This window comes from Poeciliopsis prolifica, unplaced genomic scaffold, assembly GCF_027474105.1.
Source record: "Poeciliopsis prolifica strain line A6 unplaced genomic scaffold, Auburn_PproV2 SCAFFOLD039, whole genome shotgun sequence".
In the NCBI taxonomy this organism is placed as follows: Eukaryota; Metazoa; Chordata; class Actinopteri; order Cyprinodontiformes; family Poeciliidae; genus Poeciliopsis; species Poeciliopsis prolifica.
Window position 1 is genome coordinate 5,152,814 of NW_026562414.1, and position 24,240 is coordinate 5,177,053.

A 24,240-nucleotide genomic window follows, 5' to 3' on the forward strand; every position below is an offset into this window, starting at 1 on the left:
GTTCCCTGAAGTCTGCTTCTTATTAATTGAACAGCAGTTGGGATTTAAATCCCTGATCCTCAGTATTAAAAATATGCCAGCAATATGTTTTGTTATGTAAGCTGAAATTATTAATCGCATTAATTGTGATAGATCAGTTGTTGAAATAATTATCAGCCGATTTAGTAATTGATTAATCGTTAATTCTAAAAAAAAAATTTGCTGAAAAAAGCAGCATATTTAAGCCAAAAATTTTCAATACATTTACATTTCGACTTATTTTTAAAACGCCTTTTTGTTTAAATGTTTTACCCAAAACTTCTCAAGTGGCAGTTTTAGTTTCATTTTGTTCAGTCCCTGAATAAAGGCTGTGTTGCTGCATTTTTGGCAATAAAATGAAAGAAATCATTATCATTATGTAATAAAAACTAAAAAAGTTTCATGAGAAATCTGCATGTTGTGCCATTTTATTTTAATTCGATTGTCAGAGTAATAGATTAGTAACAATCATTAGTCGCATCTCTGGCCTGTTTACAATACTACTTTTCACCAATATTGTTTTTAAATATTAGATGAACAGGCTTTTCCTTCATTTTAGGAGCCGCAGGTTTTAATTTGCTCCTGCTAATCGTCACAGATGTCTGTGGAGGTATCTGGAGCAAAATGTAGGCTCACAGGCACGAACCAGATGGATAGGAGATAAATACAAGTTTATTTATTTACAAACGGAACAAAGTGAATCTGCTCCTATAAATAACAGATGGCTCTGGCAGCTAAAAGTTCATGCAGGAAATACAGCAAACAGAATGTGACACAATGCGAGTCGAGCAGAAGAATTACTGAAAGAAACTGGCTGGTGTGTTACAAAATAAACTAGATCTTTGATTTAATGTTTAAATTACTTCCTGGTCTGAGTGTTAATACTCAGCACAAAGCACATCAACATCAAATCTGAATTTGGATCCTAAAAGTCAATATTACATCAGTAAAAATCCATTCTTTACTTTAGTTCTCCTGATTGGAGGTTTTGAGCGTTTTTGTATGTCCTCTCCAGCATAAATTTACATTTAAGACTTTTTAAGACAGTAAGTTTGAAACATTTTCAGACTTACTGTCTTAAATGCATAATTTTCATAATGAAAATCATGTAAGCTCACAATTATGCACGAGCATGAAAAAATGCGTTGATCAGCCGATTTTGCGTAAATTGTGATTGTGGAATATCTCAAAAAACTGCAGTACATGTTTTAAAGTTAATTCACAATGATCTTAAAAAGGTTTTAAGAGGTTTTAAATATACATTTGTATAATGACACAAGTCCTAAATTTTATTCATAATGATTTTAGAGATTCTAAAATATCTTAAATATGTTTTTCTATCACAATACAGGTCTTACATTTAATTCGTAATGGTCTTTAAAATGTCTTGGTTAGTTTCTGTTGCGATACAAGTCAAGTTTAATACATAATGGTCTTAAAGAGGTCTTAAAAAGTTTTAAATATACATTTTGTATTCATAATTTGATTAATAATGGTCTTTAAGAGGTCTGATAAAGTCTTACTTTTGAGTTGGTTACGTTTTCGCACTAATAGATAAGGAGTTGATGAATATACGCATATTGGAGAAATAAAAGCTTTATCCTTTCTCTGGAAATGACAGCAGAGATGCAGGAAGAAGCCCAGTCTTTTATTTCTGTTTTAAGTCATGCATGTGCACTGTTTAAGTTTTCTTGCATTGTTTTGACTCTTCTCCAGGACTTAACCAAGCAGCTGGATGAAGTGACCCAGAACTCTGAGATTATAGAGATCCGTCAGAAAGAGGCAGAGTGTGAGCTGGAGGCAGCCAGAGACCGAGTTCAGCAGCAGGCCACGGAAATACTCCTCAAAGCCAGTAAGAACCTAAACGTTATCACCTCTCCTCGCTTCTCCCCACGCCGGCAGTCGCAGAAACGCATCAGACATCGACTAACAGCTCCTCTTGTCTCATCTGAGGCATCACAGCTCAAAACGTTTTAAAGTTATGGCTGCATATCAAAGCTAATGGCGTTCCCTGTCCCTAAAAGGCAGTGGAGCTCTATACTTTGAGTCTATCCAGTTTAAGCAACACAATCTAATTTAACAACTTGTCTCAGTTTTCTCTTTTTTGCTGCAACTATATTGCAAAAACATTACAGTCTGATGCATGTGAGCCATCTGAGCTCGTTAGAGCAGAATAACGTTCGCCTCATTAGTTTCATGAGCTCCTAAAGTCTGATTAGAAAAATGTTTTTCTGCCAAAGCTGCTTGGGATCCGGCCGGTGAGGACACATGGAGGGCGTTTTGCAAAGAAAGACACATTCTCTCAAATTTTATATGAAATGTTGGAGTTGAAATATGCCCTGTAAAGGCTGATTGGGTTATTTGGTTGAAAATGGTTGGTTGAAAAATCTGCAGACTGTAATGAAGTGTTTCCCCGCAGGGGAGGAGTGAATGTGCAATTTTACTCTTATGCAAACTCAAAATATTGTATAAAATAAGCTTACTTGTCCAAATAAAAAAAAATCTCCAGAATCTTACTTGATTAATCAATTAATCGCCAAAACAGAAAGATCAGTTCTTAAAATGATAATTGGCTATATAATAATGTTTATTTTCTTATTTGAAAATAGTTAATTAATCCTGTTTTTTTGCATTTCTTTTTTTATTACATGTCTTTAATATTCTATACAAACATAGTTTAAGTGGTTAAATTAAAAATCTGCAAAAAGTTCAAAATTTTTAGTCAGTTAATTGAATAATCATCAGAATAGAATAATCAATTCCTACGATAATTGTTAGCTTCATAAAATATTTTATTTTCTTATTGAAAAATAATTTTTAGGGATTTTTTTTGCACTTTTTAACTTAATTTTAGTGTGTGTAAAATATGTTGCTGAATTTGTTTTAATCCAATTTATTGATTAGTCGTCACAATAGAATAATTGATTCCTAAAATATATATATATATATATATATATATATATATATATATATATATATATATATATATATATATATATATATATATGTTATATAACTGTGCTGATCTGTAACATTTCTCTCCTGACAGGTCAGATAAGCAGCCTGCAGGCCACCCAGATGACCCAGGAAGCCGCCATCAGGGACCTGGACAACGAGCGCAGCCGCCTAAAGGACAAGGTGCTGCGGACGGAGGAAGAGAGGGAGGCCCTGCAGAGCCAGAGCAAAGCGCTGGAAGAAAGACACAAACAGCAGATCCAGTCCCTGCAGAAGGTCCGTGTGTTTGCTTAGTATTCATGCAAGGCTGGAAGTCACTGTTATGAATAAGTAAAAGCTGATCAGGATGCTGAGGCTGAGCCGTTCTGTAGACTGTAGGGAAGCTGAACAATGGTCCGCATGTTGGTGTTTGAATGCAGAGTTGTATCAGATTAATTCTGCTACTGTATGTTAATAGGATGAGGATGCAGAGTGACAGAGATCAGTAGGCAGCAACTCAGTTTGCTGTGAATCAAGATAATCTCAGAAACATGGATGGATGGACGGACGGACGAATGGATGAATGGATGGATCAATGGATAGACAGATGAATGGATGGATTCTGAATGAATTAATTCTTCTTTCTTGGGTTGAATGAATGGAATTGAACTTTCTTATTGTAATGCTTTGAAATCAGATTAGATTTACTTTTTGTGTAAAATATTTTAGTAACTTGGCGTTTCATGTTCTTATCTTCTAACTCTGGTGTCCATTTATTTATTTTTTGGTTTGCATTCAGCCGTGTTTGAATTAATATCTGTTCTGCTTTCATTCACTCTCTTTCTCCGCTGCTATTCGTATCTCTTACTTTGCTTAGATCTACGTCCATATTAGGTCTGCTGCAGATAAACTGCAGTAATTTTCTGCAATGTTGAACTTAATGCAAAAAAAGTTCAAACTGTTCAGCTGTCGATCACAGCTTGAAAAAAAAAAACTGCGACGCGAAAACAAAACAAGCTTATTAAAAACAAAAAGCCTCAAAGGTCGGATGATTTGTGGAAGAGTTTAGTCAGCCGGCCAAGCGCAGCAGACAGTAAATGTCAAGTGTTGCTGCTTCATGTGTGTTTTCCCATCCTTTTGTCTCTGACATTTGTGCAGTGTAATCCTCTGGGAGCTGGGAGAGGTCTCCCACTGGCTGCGGCTGCTATGAATTTCAATGCTTTCCCCAGGAAAACAGAGGATCAGCTAAACTTTACTACACTTTTCTGTCAGAGTGGCCTCCAAGGCTCACAGCTATGGGGAATAACTGGATGTTTCAGTTGATTTGCAAAGAAAATCAACTAAAGTTTAAGCAAATACAAAAATTTTATCATCTGAAAGAAATAAGCTGCTCATTCTGAGGATATAGAACAGTCTATCCTGCATGTTTTGGATGTTTTCCAATAATTATTGTAGTTTTCTGATTAATCGATTAATCAGATAAAAAAGAAAAAAAATCATCTGATTCTGCAAATTTTCTATTTAACCACTGTAGCCTTCTTATACAGTATACATAAAAATACTTTAAGGCATGCAAGTAAACAAATAATCAAATTCATTTTTCAAATGTAAAAATGAAAATTTATTGCCTAACATGCAAAAAACGCAATTTCTATTGTGAAAATTCGATCATTGATATAAATGATATAAATACCGTCGCTTTTCCTCTTGTTTACGTATTGCTTCATCTGGAAGTCGAGGTTCATGTCACGAAGGAAATACCTCTAACATCAGCATATTCAAGTTGAGCCTAAATTAGTTGATTATTTCAATAATCGATTAATCACAATTAATCGTTTCAGCCATAGTTTTAAAAGTTTGTCTCATTCAGAAAAACAATCAAAAAAGCAGAGAGATGAATGTATATCTATGGTTATGTATATATATTATATTATATATATATATATATAATATATATATATTTATATATATTATATAGGCTGAAAATGGTGAAACGTTTGAATCCTAATCTGATTTATTTATTTTTATCAAACTGGATTATGTTGATCTCTGTTTGTGCATCTGTCATTGTAAATTGTTGATTTATTTTTTCCTCCTTTTTCTATGGATGTTTAAAGTCTTACTGTTGAATCTTTGTCGTTAACTTTTCTTTAAAAACAAAAAGTTAAAGTTGTTTCTGTGAGTCCTCTGCTTGTCTTCTTTCAGCCAAAAGGCCACCTGAGCGCCCAGGAAGTTCAGGCTTTGTTGTTGACATCAAACAGAGCAGAGTTTCCCTCCTCATCTTTGTTGCATTATGATCCCACAGCAGTTTGGCTCAGTTTGACTAATTTCTCATCCCTTTATCAAAGCAGCTCTTAGCTGTGGAAAATAAAACTGACTGTCATGAATTGGTTCTTTTTAGCAGAAATAAACTGGTTATCTATATAGATACCAACCTTCAGCATGTTTACAATGCTGCAAATCTCTGCCTTTATCTTGCATCCTATTTCATAGGATGATGTTGATGTCTTGCGTAAGTTGCATTGATATCTTTTAAAGACTGTTCTTATTCCAACTGTAATAACCAGGTCTGCCCCCAGTGTTATTAACCCTGGTGAACTGCCAGGCTAAGGTAGCATATTTTAGTTCTTTTTTTAAGCCTTTATAGTTGGAGTTCTTGTAATCGTCTAGTAACACATAATTATCAAGTAATATTTTCAAATTTCCTGTCAACTTAAAACATTTTTAACTGAATGAATGATGGTCCCAGCGCTCCTTCCACCAGGCTTAGCAAGTTTTCTGAGGGAAAACCTGAACTGACTTTAGATCAGTGGTTCCCAAAGTGTGGGGCGTGGCCCCTGGGGGGGCGCAGTGCCATTGCAGGGGGGCGAGTATGGATGAATGGGGAAAAAAAACAAAAAAAAAAAACAGTTACACAAAAGTGCTTCACTGTGAAGTTGGTTTCTAGTGTTTTGTTGCAACCTGAAGTGTGAAATAAACTTCAGTGGAGTTTGAAAGCAAAATATGCGTAAAGGTTTATGTCTGGCTGAACGATGCGTGTGCATCGTTCAGTTGATTTTTGGTTTTTTTTTCTTTCTGAGGGGGGGATTTTATTTTAATCCATAGGTGGAGGCCCAGAAAATCTTTGGGAACCACTGCTTTATATCGTTCATAAGATCCAAAGATAAAATGTATTTTTTTGTTTCGGTTAGAGAAAGCATAAACACCAACAGAATCAACATGATGCTGGTCAGAGAGATAGCCTCCAATCTGCTCAAATCTGTTCATTGTGCCTTGCTGTGTTCGTCAGACCCTCCATGACGAGAAAACGTCCCACGAGAAGGACATGAGGGGCATGCGAATTCACTACGAGGAAGAGGCCAGCCAGATGAAGGACAGCCAGGCCCGCGCTTTGGAGGAAGTGGCCAAGAAGCACCGAGTGACCCTGGAGAACACGCTAGCCACCGCGGAGAAGGACAAGAACCGCCTGCTGGCTGTGAGTCCCCACACTGTCACACACCAGCAGGCTGACATTCACTCCTCCTCAAGGTGAAGTTACAGTGCAGAGCCAGGGAGAATCTTAAAGCGACAGCCGCGTCTTTTAAATATGTTTAACCTGAGCAGACAGATAATCAGGAGTGACTCAGAGAATACAAGCTGTCAGTCCGTCTGCTTTCTGCTGCCACTGCCTGCCAAAAGATCTGCTCCTGTCACACAATTCAGTCTGTTGATGTTGTATCTGTTGATAACTGAGTGGCTTTGTCTGCTCGGGATCAGAAGCAGCAGCCGGTGAATCCAGAGAGCCTCCACCAGCAGAGGCAGCTAAAAAACTAACAGGGCTAAAGCAGAAAACTAACAGGTTTACAATAAAAAATTACAAGGTTTAAAATAAAAAACTATCAGGTCTAAGACAAAAAAAACTGCCATGTTTCCATATCCATCCACCCATACATGTATATTATATCTCCTGCGAAAAGAAAAAGTCGTTTAAAAGAGAAATCTGCCCAGTTTGTATTTTCATCCAGGTAGCAGAGATTCTGCTGAGAACTGCTGATGAAGTTGTTCTCTGTGGGGAAGCAGCGCTTGTTAACTTATCCTCAAACTCTCTGGTTTATAACAAGCCAACGTTTTTTTCTCCGACCCCACCATCTGCTGCAAGGGCGAAAAAGCAGCCATTTAAAAAGCGGTTCCACTTGCTTCTTAATCTCAAGCTTCTATTTTACAAACATTTTGTAAATTATGGTGAGAAAAACAGATTAAAATCTGATCAACTTTGTGTAGATTAGAAACTATGATGCTGGAGAACATTATGACAGTTTTGTTGGAGCAGTTAGCTTTGCACTGCTTTAGCCATGCTGGGGTTCTTCTTCTTCTTCTGAGTTTTGATGCAGTTTATAGTGATTTTAACGCCACCAGATGGTACAACATAGTTATTGCAACATTAATTTGCCTGTTTAAAAAATGTGCATCCATCCATCCATTATTAATGTAATCAGATTACATGACCTATTTAAATGATCTTGTTAAATGCTTTCAAAGGGATTTACTTCAGTAAAATACTTGTGATATGTGAAATCTTTCTCTGTTTCTGTAGTTAGTTGTCTTAATTAAGTTGTGGCAGGATTTAAGGATTTTCTGCCTCTGAGGTAAAAATAGAGATAAAATGCAAATGGAAAAGTTGTTTCCATTAAAGTTCTCTGCAGATTTTTGGCTGCCAGAAAGAAATGAGTTTTTCTGGTTTTGCAGAAAGACGATGTTACATATTTATTTTAGTTCACCTGTGTTGCATCCAAGCAACTCATTTTATGTTTTTTACTGAATATAAGCCAGGAATGTATTATCGCTCCACACACACATTTAAATCAAACTTCTTCTGTCGGATTCCTTCACATGGGTGGCAGATGATTGAGCCTGAGACTCCTGCAGAAAAGCTGCAGTTTGTTGGGGTCCTCTGTGGAAAAGGATAATCAGAAAGAGGTTGCAACAGTGACTAAGAGGTTGGCACACCTAAATGAGAAAACGCAGCCCACCTTCGTGGGTGCACACTTATATTTACCACCTATAACAGTCATCTGGGTCGCTTTGCATAATCTGCTGGAAATGTGAGCAACCTGAGGCTGCTTCTGTCAATTCTGCCTTTCTGTGTTACAACAGATTTTTTTCCAAAAATAAAAACAAATCCTGGTGATGACGCCACGTCATGCAGTCTGCCTGATGATGAGTCACGCAGGTGATAAGGGTGTTTTTGTTGCCATTTAAAGCAGGAGCTAAAACATCTACCCCACACAGCTGCGTCGCTCTGCGGTCGACGGTTTGACACTAATCAGGTTAAAATCCTGCCCACACAGCAACAAAGGAGCAAAGAAAGCTCGTCTATTTTCAGGTTCTGCACGACATATTCTCCTCAAGTATTTGGGTATTTGTCACTTTTGCTCTTTCAAACAAACGAGGAAATTGGGCTTTGCGGAAGCGCTGCAGCTTTGACATTTAAAAAGGTGCAGAATGCATGCGTTTTTAAATTTAAACTCCCGCTTGAATGCTGATTACATTTATTTCATGTACAACTCAGAAGAAAGAGGGAAAAGAAAGTAAAGTAGGAATTAGACAGCGTTGATTTGATGGGAAAAGATGGATGAACGCTGCAGAGCGATACTGAAAGGCGTTGTGTGAGAGTTTCTAAAACATCCAGGTTTAATAATTTACTCCCTCTTACTTAGCACAGAGGTCGGCCGTCCTGACCGGCCACAGGCTCACACACAAAGCCACTAACACAGTCTGCCAGCTGCAGTCTGTTTTTAACTCCTGTGGAAAAGAAGAGTTTCTCTTTTCACCTTTTCCCCAAAATGGAAGCTTTAAATCTTGAATATTTAAAGGGCTTTAAATCATAAAAAACATCATGCAGTCACCAATTATGACACAAGCAATAAACAAAAGTCATCAATCAAATGCACATTAAAAATGCTGATCACTTTTAATGTAAAGCTGCATTAAAAGTTGCATTAAAGGGCCGTTAACAGTGTCAGCTTTGTGTTAAGAGTGTCATTATTTACACAATAATCCAAAGTTGACCCTTTTAATGCAAAGTTGCATTTAAGGTGAGTTAAAAGTGTCAATTTGGCATTATTTGGTAAATAGTGACACTTTTACTGCAAATTGTAATGCAGTTTTGTATTAAAAGTGTCATTATTTACCCACTGACACGTCATGACAGCAGTCATAACCTTTCATTAAGACGCCTTCATGTTCATGACAGTGACATGTCAGTCTTATACACTCATCTTCAAATAAAGTGTTGTCTGCATCTCTAACCATGTGGGTTTTAAGCCTCGCTGTAAAGGAACTCAGTGTTTCAGCTGTTTTGCAGTTTTCTCATTTCAGCCAGTCCACAGCCAGTCCACATCCATCAGAACTGCTCGTTCCTTTGTGCCTGATGTTCAAACCAAACCCAGCAGCTAAACATCCAGTATCAGGTTGGTCTGATACAAGGCCAAACCCGTCTCCTGAGATTATAAACAGAACCGGTTTAATGAGTCGCCGCTCCGAACCGCAGCTCACCTCTCGTTTAGCTGCTGCAGAGGCGTTCACTTCCTCCAGCCTGAAATGGCCTTGTAATGGTTCCCAGTCTCCACAGAGGCCTTATCCCAGTCACACACAGCACTACCACTGATCTACTGTTCTCCTGCGTCAAAGTTGTGCAATGAGAATGTTTTAAATCATATTACAAGGGATGTAAGCCATGCTTTCCATATAAGGACTTCCTCCCTAAACTCTGCTAAACAATAATGGCCCCCGAGGTTTTCCTTCAGTCCTCACTCTGCCATCAGTTATCTTCTTGACAAATGACAGGCCAGACAGATGATCCCTCTGTTCATCGGCACCTAATTCTGTCGTCTGGTCCAACTTTAATCTAGTAAATGATCTTTTCTTTCATCAGCTGCAGCCTTTCAACATTTTGAATCATAATGAGTTCTCTCTGTGAAAGCAGAGTTTTGAATTTAAATGGATGGGTCTGCTCTGCCTTTGTTGCGAGTTGCGAGTAATAAAATCAATCCCGATGCGTCATGATTGATTTTTTTCAGTTTCAGTGTCAGAATTGCCCACAAAGCCTTTGATAATATCACACAGACGGCAGTGATTTAAAGTTGTTTTGTGCAGCTGAAAGTAGGACACAATGGATTCACTTCACAGGACTGTTGGCTTTGAGTCCAAATTAAACTATGCATTCCTCTTTTTTTTTCCACCATGTTCCTCCGGCCCGTCTTGTACCGTTTGGATCCTCCACAACATCATATAATGGTTCTGTTTTTCCTGCGAAAACTAAGCTTTCTGTCAAGGTAGATAAAGTTATGAATAAACCCAAAACTTTCATTGAGTCTAAGTGCTCGTCTTAAGCCGTTTAGCAAATTCATAACTTTAAAATGCTCCTGTCATGATTGTGTGGTTGATGGTGGATCCAAATGCAGGGAGAGAAGAGCTTTAATGGAAAAAGTGACAATCAAAAATATTATGAAGCACAGGGAGCCAGAGGAGAACAAAAAACATCAGAAAACACTTAAAACACAAGCATTTCACATGAATTCCTCCGATCGTCCAGATACTTCTGGTGTTGTTGTCTTTGTACCGGTATCATCAGCTTTTCTGTTAGTGACCATTATTATTTTTAAACACAATCCTTTGGTTAGCTAACTGTACGCGTCAAGCTGTGAGCTCATGTCATGGAAATAAACAATCATTGATTCACTCAATTGAGTAAATCACACTTAAGAGCTTCTCATCAATAATTTCTCACGCTTTGCTTCTTTGTGACGGTTTTCTGTAACATCCCGTTTCTAAATGCTTCCCACTGTGTAATGAATAAATGTTGCAAACCGCCTGAGCAGATTTCCTCAGCTCTAATTGTCCTTGGAAAGTTGTGCTCATCTCACAGTGTAACAGAAACAATTGTCCACTAATAAGCAGGCATAATAAGCCGTATTACACTGACGATTAATTCTTCCTCTCACTTCAGTCAAGGACGACCAAGATGCTCTGCAAAGTTTCTAAAGATGAAAGTCAATCTTTAATACTGGCAATAATATTGCTCTACTGCCTGAAAGTAAATTAAAAATGCACCAAAAGGTTATAAATTTTCTTAAGTTTTTTCTCCATGTCATCTGGTGACTATTGCAGACCAAATTGTTCATGTTTAAGGAGAACTATCCATATTATTTATTGAATGAATGCAGTGGACAGTGAGGGGATCAGATTTTCACTGGAGCTTCACTGATATGACATTAAGCTCATAACTGATTGAATTTGTCTGTTTTGTCAGGAGCTGGAGCAGCAGTTTGAGAAGGAGCGCCTCTCTCTGGAGGAGCAGAAGACGCTCCTCAGTCAGCAGCTGGACGAGATGAGGGAGGAGCTGACGTCCAAACTCAGAACAGCCAACGAGGAGGTCAGACGTCTCCCAGACATCTGGATATCTAACATCTGCAATCCTCTCTTTGCCTTCATGAAGTCCAAAACATAGAAATACTGACAACACAACGTCAGAGCCTTCACTTTCTGGCGTAAAAATGGTAACAGATTGAGCATAATAAACATTAAATAGTTGATCAGTCAATGTGCTGCAAAGGAAACGTAAGAATTTAATAAAAGGTCATATTTTCTTACAATTAGAAAATAGAAATAATTTTGATAATCCTCTCTGACCTTAAACAAGAAACATTTAATCTGATTTAGCATCAAATGGTAAAAAAGTATCTGAGTCCTTGAAAATGTTTGAATTTAATTGAGTTGTTTTTGAGGTTTGGAAAGTGTTTGATATTAAAACTGCACAGTTTTGTGATGAATTGTTATCTAGAGTTTGATCAAAGTCTAAATTTGGAAAATTTTATTTGCAGTTGAAACCAAATATTTACATCTACCTTATAAAAAGACACTTCAATTTTAATTAAAATCAGACCAAATGTTTATTATTTTAGTTGCCAAAATTATTGTAGATGTAGAAATTACATTTTAGTTACTGAAGAATGTCGAAAACTGTCAAGACATTACTAATCATATCAAACAATGGTGAATTTAAAGTTTTCTTTGGTTTATTTATTAATTTTAAATCTCCAAAGTGCTGGAAAAGTTTGAAAGTTCTCTTTGAAAATGGAATAAATTTTTCATTTTATTTTCATGCCACTGTTTAAACCCTTTTTTGCCAGATTTGTAGCTTAGGGAACGCATTTAATGCTTAACTTTGCATGTCAGCAACATTTAAAAAGTTGTAGATATTTTTTACAAAACAGCAGCTGACTGAACAAAGAGCTGCAGAGGCGAAGAAGTCAAGGTCATTTCTGCACTGAGATGAAGCGCAGGGTGCAGCTGAGTTCAGGTCCAATCTGTCCAACCCTCCTGCAGGTGACCCGGCTGCAGCAGGAGGTGCAGAAAGGGGAGGAGGACTTCGGGGCAGCAGAGGGCCAGATCTCCACCCTGAAGGAGGCGCAGGACAAACTGCTGGAGGAACTGGACGCCACGCGGGCCCGACTCAGAGAGACCAGCAACCTGCTGACCGCGCTGCAGGTAACTTCTACCACACATCTTATGGGAAATATAATCTGGATCTTCTGTGTGACAAAAGATCAATATTATGGATAAATTCACAACCGGAAGGATCACAAAGAGGTCCGTCTGTCTGTTCCTCAGGGGGAGCTGGAATCCCAAAAACGCCAACATGAAGCCAAACTCATAACCACCAAAGAAGAAGAAAAGCATAAGATGGACAAGATGGCGCTGGAGCTGGAGCTGAAATGGACCGAGACGCTCCGGTAAGTCTGAGTGTTCGGGTCAGAACCGAAAACCGACTGCTGCCTGAGTTTCTGTTAAAAAGCTCAAATCATGCAGGAAGAAATAAATGAGACAACTGAGCATGCTCAGACAGATCCACAGGTAAATATGTTACCACTACGGAATGGAGCTGAAACCTTTAATCAAATTAATCACTATTAATTGATTATCGAAATAACTGCCAACTAATTTGGATATCGATTAATCAATAACTGGAGTATACAGATTTAAAAAAAAGACCAATTGCTGAAAGAATAACACAGACACAGCAGTAATTAAGACAAAAATGTACATTTTATAGTTAAGATGAAAAACCTCCTTTGGCAGTTTTAGCTTCACACAGTTCAGATTCTGCAAAAAACAAAAACAAATCTGCTATAAAGCATCTTTTCTTAGCCAATGAAATTTCTTTCTTACCTGCATATTTCAACAGATTTCTAATGTTTCATAAAAAGCATAAATGGTTAAATCTGCAAAAACTGACAACTAATCTTTAGTTGCAGCTCTAGAATAGTCCACGAAGCTGCAGAAAGTCCCATTGAATTGTGGGAACTTGTGTTTTTTCATTTGGTAAAAGCAGAAACTACGTGATGACTCAGCGTTTTCAACACTTTAACGTTTCTAAGCATCAAAACCAAATTTGATGCTGAAGTCACTTCAGATGGTAATAAATATCAAAACAAATGGATGAGAATAAAGGCTCTGCCCCACAGGTGTCAGTATTTTTTATTTAAAATGTCATGAAAATTACAGACAATTTACACAAACGTTTGCTGTTTGAGAGATTTATAAATGTTAACTAAAGAGCCAATTTAGGGTTTAATTCAAATGTTTTCTGCTTGAAGCCTCGCTGCTGAGGGAGCAACACAACTGAGCGGTGACAAAAGGGAATAATTTGAAAGTGCGTTAATGCAGAAGAAACAGTCGTGATGTGACACTAATGGTGAAAAGGAGCAGGACTTGCATGTTTAAAGGCAAAGTTTGCAAAATAAACAGTGGAAATCTGCATCTAAACTGAATTCAGACATCAATCCAACTGAAATGCTCTCTGGTGACGAATGTCTTTCTCTTCAGTTTCTGTCGGGCGAAGAATCTCTGAGCATTTTTAGACAAATGAGATATTTGGAAAACAAGATCTTTTCAGGGGTTTTTTGTATCCAATTCAAAAACAAATAAAAAAAATTCCACTTTCGCCTTTTCATTTTTTGTTTTTTGGCTGTAAATTGAAAGTGGAAAGACGAATGATTCACAGTTCACCAAGCAGAGATGCATCTGGTGATGCTTGCATTTTATTGCAACAGGAGGCAATAAAAAGTCATTTCAAAAACATAAAGTCGTTTTATCACTGTGTATATAGATCTTATACCTTTTCAGTGATTTTGTTGAAATGAAAATGCTAGATTTAATTTTTATGTGCAGCAGCTGGATAAACTAATCACTATCCAGGGTTTACATTTACAATATTTGTTTATATATTATATTGCTGGATTCTTGCACCAACGAAGAAGAAACTGTTTTTTTTTATTGCTTGCATTGATTTTCAGCAGATTCACTTGATGCTTTTCTTGTCTTATAATAACTGCTAATAACATTGAACATTTATACCCATGAAAATAATACTAATAAATAAAAGCCAACTTCTTTTAAGTATGCCTTTTTTGAAATGATCAAATTTATGGGTAACTTTAAAGGTTTTTTTCTCTGTCAAATGTGAGAATTAGACTCAAATGGTCTTTTCTTTGACCCTTCATGTCTCAGAAAGTTAATTCAAACAATATGAAGGGATTTCTCCTTCAGGAATATCTGATATTTTCTTGGGTTTGAATTTCCAGGTAGAGGTTTTGTGTACAGTTGTTTGCAGCTAAACATTGACACTATGAAGGTAAATGTCAGCTAGTATTTAATCACCTTCTTTATCATCTGCAGCTCAATAATCCCAGACATCTGAAAATCTTTGTGGCCAAGTGTTTCTCCTCTTTTAAAGTTTAAAAGTGGTGCGACTGGAGTGTAAATGTGTTTTGTATGTATAGAAAGAGATATTAAACGGTTAACATTTTGTGGAGAGAATCACTTTTCATTGGTACTAAAACCGTCTTCATGGAATATTTGAAAAAGTATTCTTTGGTCATCAATTCTCCATGGTTTCTGTAGGTTTTATTTGTACTTTGGTCACATTTTAAATGAATTTCACTTGTTTTTGTGTGTGTGTGTGTTTTTTTTTGTTTTTTTGTTAATGTTATTGGTCCTGGTGCTTTGACTGGTCATGGGGGGAAGAAACGGTCTCTCTAGCACCAGGCAATAACAGCAGCGCCATCTGCAAATTCCTGGAGTTTCACTAACTGGTCAGTCATTAGTACAGAGAGAAGAAGAGTGGGGCGAGAAGTCGGCCCTGAGGGACGCCGGTTCTGATGGTCCAAGCTTTAATTCCCTGTGTGTGGTGAAAAACATCGATCTTTCTCTTCCTCTGTGCTTTAGTCCAAATAAAAAACATCATGGCCGTCTGATCTGCAGCTTCAGGATGCCTGGATGTTCACACCTGCATGTTTTTCAGTAGATGGGTTCATTATTGTGAGCCCCCGCTTTCAGTCTGACACTTTCTAGCTCTGAGTGACAAAAAGAAAAACATGCTCGCCTGCTGGATACTCCATTTAACAGCTGCCATTTCAACTCCCACTCAGCTATTACATTGACAGCGTGCAGACACACACATTCATCTCGGAGGCGAGGCGCGGAGGTGGGAGCAGCGGCGTTAAGGAGAGATGGTCACCCACTAAAAGCCGTGCTGGGGTCGAGCGTCGCAAGACAATTTATCGCTGCCATTAGGGGGACATTCGGCTCTCAGGAGCACTTTTACCTTAGTAGCAAACTTCTGGGTGAGTGTTAACATGATTGTGACCGTTATATATCCTTCTATACAGACAGAAGACAAAAACTGATTCAAGGAAACCAAGGACTCCTTTGCTCGGCTCTCTCTAGCCAAAAGGAGACTAAAGATAAAGAAGGATGTTTGATCATTCCTCTTTCTGCCGTCGTTCTAGATCAGGGAGTCCAGTCCTCAAGATCTGCTGTCCTGTGACTTTCAGGGTGCATTCGCTGGAATCAAACTCCAGTTATCTAGAGAGTCTGGTTCTACTGGGAGGGTCTGAATCCAAATCAAACACTGATGCAGACCAAAAACAGTGAACTCTGGTCCACCAGCAAACAGTCTCGGTTCGGGTGAAGTGAACTGTTTTTGCGTTCTGAATGCGAATGTGAGTGCCTCCAAAAGCAGGAAGTGGACTACAGCAGAGGGCATTCTGGGTAAATAAACCCAGAGCAAATGGTTTAGCCTAGTGATGGCAAGAGAAATGGGTTGTTTTATCCGATGCTTCTCCATTTTTGTTTACATTTTGTGAATGTTCAGGTTACAGATCTACATTTGGAAATCATTTGGTCCTCAGTTTTTAAAGTTTACTAACAAACTGTTTACCTGTTTCTGACTTACTGTTTCCTTTTCTTTTGTTTTTACAGGCAGGAGTGCAAGAAGCTCCGCGAGGAGCTGAGAGAGCAGCATGAGGAGGAGAAGACTGCGGCTCTGGCTCAGCTGGCGCAGAGCAAGGAGCAGGAGCAGAACAGCGCCAGGGAGAGCTGGCAGAGGAAAGTGGACGACCTGCTGGAACAGGTGTGACTTGTACATCGTGACTGACCTGCTTCCAAGTCTTCCTCATCTTATTTACATCCTCAGAAAGCAGAAATAGTGACTGAATGTCAGGAATTTAAAAACCACAACAAATTTATTTTTGAAGACCAAAAGAAGTGATTTGATTAGATCTGTCACAATAAATAGTCCCAGAAGTTATTGTGATAAATGGTAATGTTGTTATTTTGAGACCATTTTCAACTAATATAATAATAATGTTATCATAACAATGGAAGGATATGTTCCCGAAGATCAATAACCTAAATTCAAATGAACAAATGGTTCTTTTGGATTAGACAAAATTGAGCAACTTTTCTCCCCGGAAAGAATAACATGCATACAGAATCAGAAGCAAGAAACATTTGAGCAGGTTTTGTTTTTCATTTTATTTATTTGTTAGACACAAAACTGTTGTTAAGAATATAAGAAATTCTGAAGAACAGATGATCCTCATCCTACAGCCTCTGGTTTTATATTTTTACATGAAATACTTGATTTTTTTAAATCTTTTTTTTCCTGAATGAATGTAATGAAAGCAGCAGTGAGAAAATCAATAGGCTGGAAGAAAAGAACAACAAAAAGAACAGCGACTGACTGACTGTCTCAGCTCTGTGTAACAGACGGCTGCAGACTCCTAATCATTGCTCTATAATGATTAGGCGTAATATTAACGCGGCGCGGCGAAGCTGCTATCTGGTCGCCGTCACTCTGGAAGTTCGTTCCTGCGTCAGGCGACGGCGGCGCATCGTCCTGCTGCCACAGAGGCAGCTAAACTATATTTATCCAATCTGATGCCAAACCGAAGCAGCTTTCATCTTCGAGATGGATGCGCTCCGACAGGCGGGATGGCGTTTAGAAAATCTAATGACCTGTATTTTAACAGATGGAAGTGATGTCAGCGGCGCCTTGATGCAGGAGCTGATGTGACGTTTGGAAGAAGATCCTCTGTTAGCAAATTGAGCAAGTTAGCCTTGAAAACTCAGCTAATTCCTAAGAGAGCTGAACTATAATACAGCAAAGTGTTATAAAAATAAAACTTAGTACACCCCAGTAAACATTCAATTATTTTGTTATTTATCATTAAAGCTGCAGTGTGTAACCTTTATCCTTAAGATGTTTTTACATATTAAAATGTCACCATGTTGTTACAGTTTATCAGACAGATGATCATTCTAATCCTACCTGAGCTGCTGTCTCTGTCTGAAGAAATGTACAGAGAAACAACCAATCAGAGAGAGGAGGAGGGGCTTAGCACTGTCAATCATCCTTATGTACTCGCTGCTAAATATGCTAATGTTGAGAAACAACTTACCGTTACTGGAAAATTGTCATTGGTGGCCATGCTAACTAGCATTAACAACAAAAGCATGTTATGCTAGTTTCAGCGCAGCAAAGAGAAAAGAGGAAGTGATTGATGGCACTAAGACCCGCCTCCTGGCTCTGATTGGTTGTTTCTAGTTAGCACTGGGAGGAGGCAGAGTCTCATACTGAACTGTTACAATATAGAGATAGTTTCAACAAATATGTAAAAAAGTTTATTATGAAACTTGTATTCTGTAAAACATATTGAGCTGTTTTCTAGCACAACATGATCGGAAACAGTAAGTGACCTGGAGAAGCTAGCATGTTGTCAATAACGATGCTCGGCAGCTCAGTGAGATGCTTCCTGTTGCAAATCTGAGGAAACTGATGGCTTAAATTATTTTAGAACCTTTTTTATCATCCTGATTGATAAAACTCTAGGATTGAAATGGGGTGTACTTACTTTTACCCTGTGACTGAAAGCAAAAATCACAGCTTTCACCTCATGAAATCTAGTTTTGTTGTGAGTAAAAGCGTGTAACATTTTTAGAAGGAGACTTAAAAGGAAAGCTTAACGAACGCAGAACAGCAAATTAAAAATGAATTAATTACCCGGGTTAATAAAATCTAAGCATTCCCCTGTGAGCTGCTGTTTTTGTTGAGTTTAATTTCAACACAGTCATTATCGCTGCTGTGTGAAGCCAAACTTAGTAACTCAACCTCAATACACACATACAGATTAGCGTCTTGTATGGTTAACATGAGACCGTTTATGCTTTTCTAACTTCACTTTGCATCTGGGAGACAAACTGTCAATTTAAAACTGGGCCTGTCGCAATCAGCAATAAATACATTTTCTTTCATCTCTCTTTTTCTGGATGATAAGAGTTTCTGTTTTTGAAGGAGAGTTTTGTTTACAGAGACTTCATAATTCATTTTGTTTGTTGTGGATATTGAAAATGTCTTCCAGTTCCAGTGTCAAATGTTCACCACGATTAAAGTTTATTAATAATTGATCTTTTTTTTTTTTTACCTGAAAATGGTCTCAAAACTACAACATTACTGTTTATTGCAATAACGTCTGTTATGCAGAGCATATTCTGCTAAAAAATAATTTACTTTTATCTTCTTGAGTGAGCTTTTCTGCCTTCCCAGCTGTTTATGTTAGCAGCTTCTACAAGGTGAGGTTTGTCATTACACAATGATGTATTCACCATGCTTCTGCAATCTGTCTAGACAGACTAATCTACTGAGTCACACTCCTTCCTCCCTACCAATAATGGGTTTCAGCAAGCCTTTCATTGCAGCTATAGTTTATTATGATCTGCCGTGAACTCAAAGTTATTAGCATAAAGCTAAAAGCTCTTCTGCTTCAAGCTTTGGGATTAAAAAATTAGTTCTAAACAAACTGATTGCCTCTTTTTCTGCTTCTGTTACACTGCAGGATGAACTGAACGTACACCGATGAACTAGAACCCTTTGTTCTGTTTGGTGTTTAACGTTGTCTGGTTTCTGTGCAGATATCTCTGCTGAAGCAAAGTCTGGAGATGCAGCTGTCGCAGTCGCAGTCCTCGCTACAGCAGCTGCAGCACCAGTTCAGCCAGGAGAGGGAGCACCTGCGCACGCAGCTGGACGAGCTGCAGACGGAGCATCAGAGGCGGCAGCAGCGTCTGCAGGAAGCCCACCGCTGCGCCATGCAGGACATGGAGCACGCCAGGCAGCGCGACCTCAAGGTCGGTGAAGGGCAAAATCCTCCCTCTGTGTGGGATTTCAAAAGAAATCGATGCTTTCTGTATCATTAAGCTTCTTCAAGATGTTTTATTATCCACACTTATCTGCTAGCAACTACCAGAACCAGAATGCAGAATTTATCTCTAGAAAAACACAGAATCTTGTGTTTTGTACACTTGAAATTAGATCAAACTAACTTACATGTCCAGCTCTGGAAAAAATTCACTCCTGGTTATTCCACCAAATACTGATTCCTAAACTCTTCCTGAGTTAAAACTTATTGTTTCTAAATGAATATGAATTTGTTCTCTTTGCATTATTTGAGCTCTGGAAACACTGCACTTTTTTCATTATTTTGATCATTTTGCATTTTCTACAAATAAATAAAAAATTTCTGCTTGTAATTTTGCAGGCATGTTGTCAGTAGTTCATGGAATAAAAGAACAATGTTCATTTTACTCAAGCATAAACCCATGAACAGTAAAAAACCATAGAAACTGATAACTTTAAATGGTTTCTTCATTTTCTCCAGCGCTGTTGGATAAAGCGGTTTGTTTTAATTCAATAAGTTTTTATTGTTGCTGAAATTGGCAGATTATTTCACTTATAGCAAGACATTTTCCCATGTGAAATAATCTGCCAGTGGAACTGAGGTGAGGAGAGCCGTTAGCAAACACCCCAAACATTATACTCCAGTAAATGTAACTTAACACAATCTATTATTTCTTACCTGTAAGTTAGTTTTCTCTTATTGCAGATCAACTGAGATATTTGCTCTACAAAGTACTCAAAAGTACTCGATAAGACTTGGATATAAATCACAGTGCATTTCTGCTGCTTGTTTTATATGTATCAAATGTGATTCACTGCAGGGATTGTAGTAAAACGTGTATTTTTTTCTTCATTCTAATACACTTTTGTTGAGAGAAAGCCAAATAGAATCCTCCATGATGTTACTATTAATACATTTGGGAGCTCTTTCTATTTTCTTAGCCCATAAAAGAATCTTTTCCTGCAGGCTGTAGGTTGGGTTGCCTCTCAGCTTTGGTTCATGACTCAGATTAGCTGGAAACAGGGTCAGGGGAACACAAACAATGCTGCAGCAGTAAGTTCTCATAAAATCATCTTGTTTGCTGCCTGCAGGCTCGGCTGTGTTATTTCAGGTCAGTGGAGTTAATGTCTGAAACAGAAAAGTGGATTTCATAATAACCGAGCCCTGCTGGGGGAAAAAGTATTTAGTTTCCTAATTAATGGAGGATGATTCTATTTTATTTGATTTGATTTTTGTATAAATAAAAAAATACTTTAAAAATTCATTGAAGTCAGTTTCCTTCAAAAGTCAGTCCTTCTGCGTAAATCTGCTCTGAAAAAAATCTCAAGTACTTTTTGTTTCTAGAGCAAATATATTAAAACATTTTAAATAATACAAAACTAACTTAACGTAACAATTAGGAGCTTGTTTTAAAGAGGAAGTATTCTAAGTTTTCAGTTATTATAAAACATATATATAATATAATAATATAACATATATTATTATATATATCAGATATGATTTAAAAGAAATTTTACTTCCTGACTTAAAGCCTAGAAATTGGACCCGTCTGTTTAAAAACATGGCTCCTCTGTTTAACATTATCACTGCTTTTCACTGAGACGCAGCTCCTATGATGGGCTCACCAGGTGTTTGCTAATTGCTGCTGACTAGTCTGAAGGAGCTGAGAGGGGGAGGAGCTGTGCCCTGAAGGCGGAGCTAAGTCCGCCTAGGTGTTTGCAGAGTTGAATGGTTGAAATGGAGATTAAAGGTCACTCCAGATATGTTTTTGATGAGGGATTAACGTGAAATCATGATGTAAAGCTTTTAAAAAAAGGTGTTTTTACATATTACTGCCCCTTTAAATTAATAATTCCTTAATATTGATGAAAAGTACAAGGTTTCCTCACATATAACAAGACTGTTAAATAGGCTGAAAGTGAAAGAAATCTTTTTTTATTTACTTATAAGCTTCTATATTTTGCTGAAAAGTTATTTCTTGTTTTGTCTTATTTTAAATGTATTTGCACCAAAGTGTTGTTTTTGGCATGTTTTCTTCCACAATTTTTTACTGCTTTGCTATTTCAAAGGGTCCAAATACTTTGCAAGACAGAATTGCCAACCAACTCATGTGCAAATCTTTTCTTTCTTTTAAAAACCGATGAGTTTGACCGTTTTGTGTGGCGGTGGAAGCCGCACTTCAGAACAAGCTCAGCTGCTTGACATTTTAATTCAGCTCCGTCTTGTCAGAGTCAAGGTTAGAGCTGCAGTGACTCATCGCCACCGCGCCTCACTCTCTCTGACAGCGCTGCCTCTCCTCTGCTTAATGTGGAAATATGCACGCTCCAAAACAAAGCCCGCGCTCCTCGACGTGCCAATGAGTCGTCGCTCAGCGCTAATCCCTCCGTTTCAGTCAAGGTCGATTTGGATCAGCCATACATCTCGGTTTTAAATCCCCCTTCTCCCTCGGATGCTGTAATTGTCTGAAAGCTGTGGGTCAGAGAACAGCGTCCTCACATGTGTTGCTGCCAACTATTTGACTATAAATGTGAACAAGGAAGAGCGATTGAGTCATGCAGCTCAGTGTTAAATATTCTTCTGTTACTCTGATTTGCAGCGCTCATGGTGGCAGCATGTTGGCGTAGCTCCGTTTCGTTACTTTTGATTTGTTCTTTTTGTATTTTGTTTTATTTTTCTGGATGCTTTGCAGCTAAAAGGATTTTCCCTTTTACTTTTTTACTTTTGAACAGATGTTATGATTCTTAACGGTGGTAAAAAAAAAAAAAAAGTACTTTTTGTAGGACTAAAGATTATGTTATTTTTGTCGATTAATCAAATAAACAATGAGCAAATTCTGATTATTGTCCATTTGACTTATAATGTAAGTAATACATTTAAAAGGCAAATGAACAATACATATATTTTGTTGTTATACTGCTAAAAAAAGAAAAACAGTGTATTGTTTTTTTATTAATTGGCCTTTTTTAAAATTTGTTTAGTCCAGTTAAGAATTAATCAATTATTTGTGATGAATCCTAATATTTATTTGTTTGTTTGCAATTGGGAACAGATAATGAGCATCTCATGCCTGAACGACCTGAACTTTGACCCCAAATCCCACAGGCGTTGAAAAGGAGGCTTTGATCATTTTAATAAATATGTAAAAAAACTTATTTTTTAATGAAAGTTACATATTGCAGCCTTAATTTGATTGTTGGATTGGAAATGGTAACATGTTGTTGAAAAACGAGGTCAGATTACTGAACTTACAAATAAGGTCACAGTCTTCAGTCAGAGGCCACTTCAGATTAGTTGTAAGACTGACTGCTACTGCAGAATGTCCACAGCAGCTGCTCTTCCATAACAAATATTCTGCTAATGATGAAAAGACACTATTTCAATATTTTTGTTTCCATTAAATAAGAAACACAATTAAAATCACGCGTTCATAAATTTGTCATTGAGAAACATGCTCTCACTACTTCCTGTTTCCTTCTTTGCAGTTTCTACCAGTAGTAACATTCAGTTGTTGATTATGTGTGATGCTAAAAAAGTGCTTAGATTGCAGTTTTCCAATTAAATTTCAATGTGGCAAAAAATTCCTGTTTCCATCAATGCAAATTTATTTTCTAAACATCAAATTGTGCACTTATATAATCAATGGTAACATGGCTCTTTGAAGATCCTTGAATGGCATTAATAAATAATTTTATCAGAAATATTCTCCTCTCTGATGGCATGAAGAGGAAACTTTCTGTGTAACGACAAAATCATCTGAAGCATCTTTCCTCCCGCTGCAGTCTTAGTTAATAAGCAGAGAAACTGGGAGTTAAAAGCTTTACGGAGGGCTTTTATATCAAGGCGCTGTTTATATTTCTGTCTGCAGCGCCGGGGAAAGCAAACTCAATTATCCTGAGTGGAGCCATTTGAAGGATGATTTGTGAATGTGTGTTTTATGCGTGTTAGGCTGGATGGCGGCGCCTGGTGTTATCTCTTCACAGTTCACAGGAAGTCATATCCAGGGAGTAATAAAGTAGCTCCAAATCCCTGCAACACGAGCGTGCACACGTTCACAAAACCTGATTTAGTTCCCGCCGATACAAAAAGCTACAAATAGAAGCGGCGAGGAGCGGCTGGCAGTTTATCTTCTTTTGTTTCACTTCCTTTTGCCTCCGCGTTGCGTTCATTGTGATAAGTGTTCTTTTCGCAGCGCTGGTTGATTTTATTAAGGCACAAAACTGGAAGTTTCCAAATAAAAATGGCTGCAAGTTTGGGAAGTTTCCGAGTGACTCGCAGTGCAAGCCAGAAGTTTACATACGGCGGGTGAAAAGTGAGACGGTCGTTCTTTCCTGTCTGTCGGAAGTGAAATCAGAGCAAACTTCAGATTTCACCAAATGATTCTTCATGATGCTGCTGCTGCTAAACTCTGAGTTCTTCCTCTGATTCTCTCCATCAACAAAACGACAAGCAGCAACCAAGGCTCTTTCTAGACATCCTTCTTTCTCTCCTTCCTCTTGTTTGCTCTTTTTTCCTTTCTTTCCTTGTTCCTTCCTTCTCTTTCCCTCCTTAATTTCAGTTTGTCCATCCTTCTTTCATTATTTCCTTCCTTCCTTGTGTTCTTACTTTCTTTATTTGCTCCTTCTTTCTTTCCTTTAGTTTGTCCATCCTTTGTTAATTTCCTTTTTTCATCTGTCCTTTCATCCCTCTTTCCTTATCTCCTTCCTTCTTTTCATTATTTTTACCTTCTTTAATT

The 24,240-nt window shown here is 37.8% G+C and overlaps 1 protein-coding gene across 4 annotated transcripts in view; it reads left to right on the plus strand.

The window, feature by feature from the left end:
- Positions 1-24,240, plus strand: part of LOC129375430 (protein FAM184A-like) — a 171,616-nt gene that overhangs the window by 60,223 nt on the left and 87,153 nt on the right. For all 4 annotated transcript variants that reach the window (XM_055054505.1, XM_055054504.1, XM_055054506.1 and 1 more), the window contains exons 7-14: positions 1,735-1,870; positions 3,068-3,249; positions 6,242-6,427; positions 11,243-11,365; positions 12,319-12,480; positions 12,604-12,725; positions 16,255-16,405; positions 19,246-19,458. In XM_055054505.1, coding sequence (XP_054910480.1) covers positions 1,735-1,870; positions 3,068-3,249; positions 6,242-6,427; positions 11,243-11,365; positions 12,319-12,480; positions 12,604-12,725; positions 16,255-16,405; positions 19,246-19,458 — 1,275 coding nt within the window. The remainder of the gene's footprint in view (positions 1-1,734; positions 1,871-3,067; positions 3,250-6,241; positions 6,428-11,242; positions 11,366-12,318; positions 12,481-12,603; positions 12,726-16,254; positions 16,406-19,245; positions 19,459-24,240) is intronic.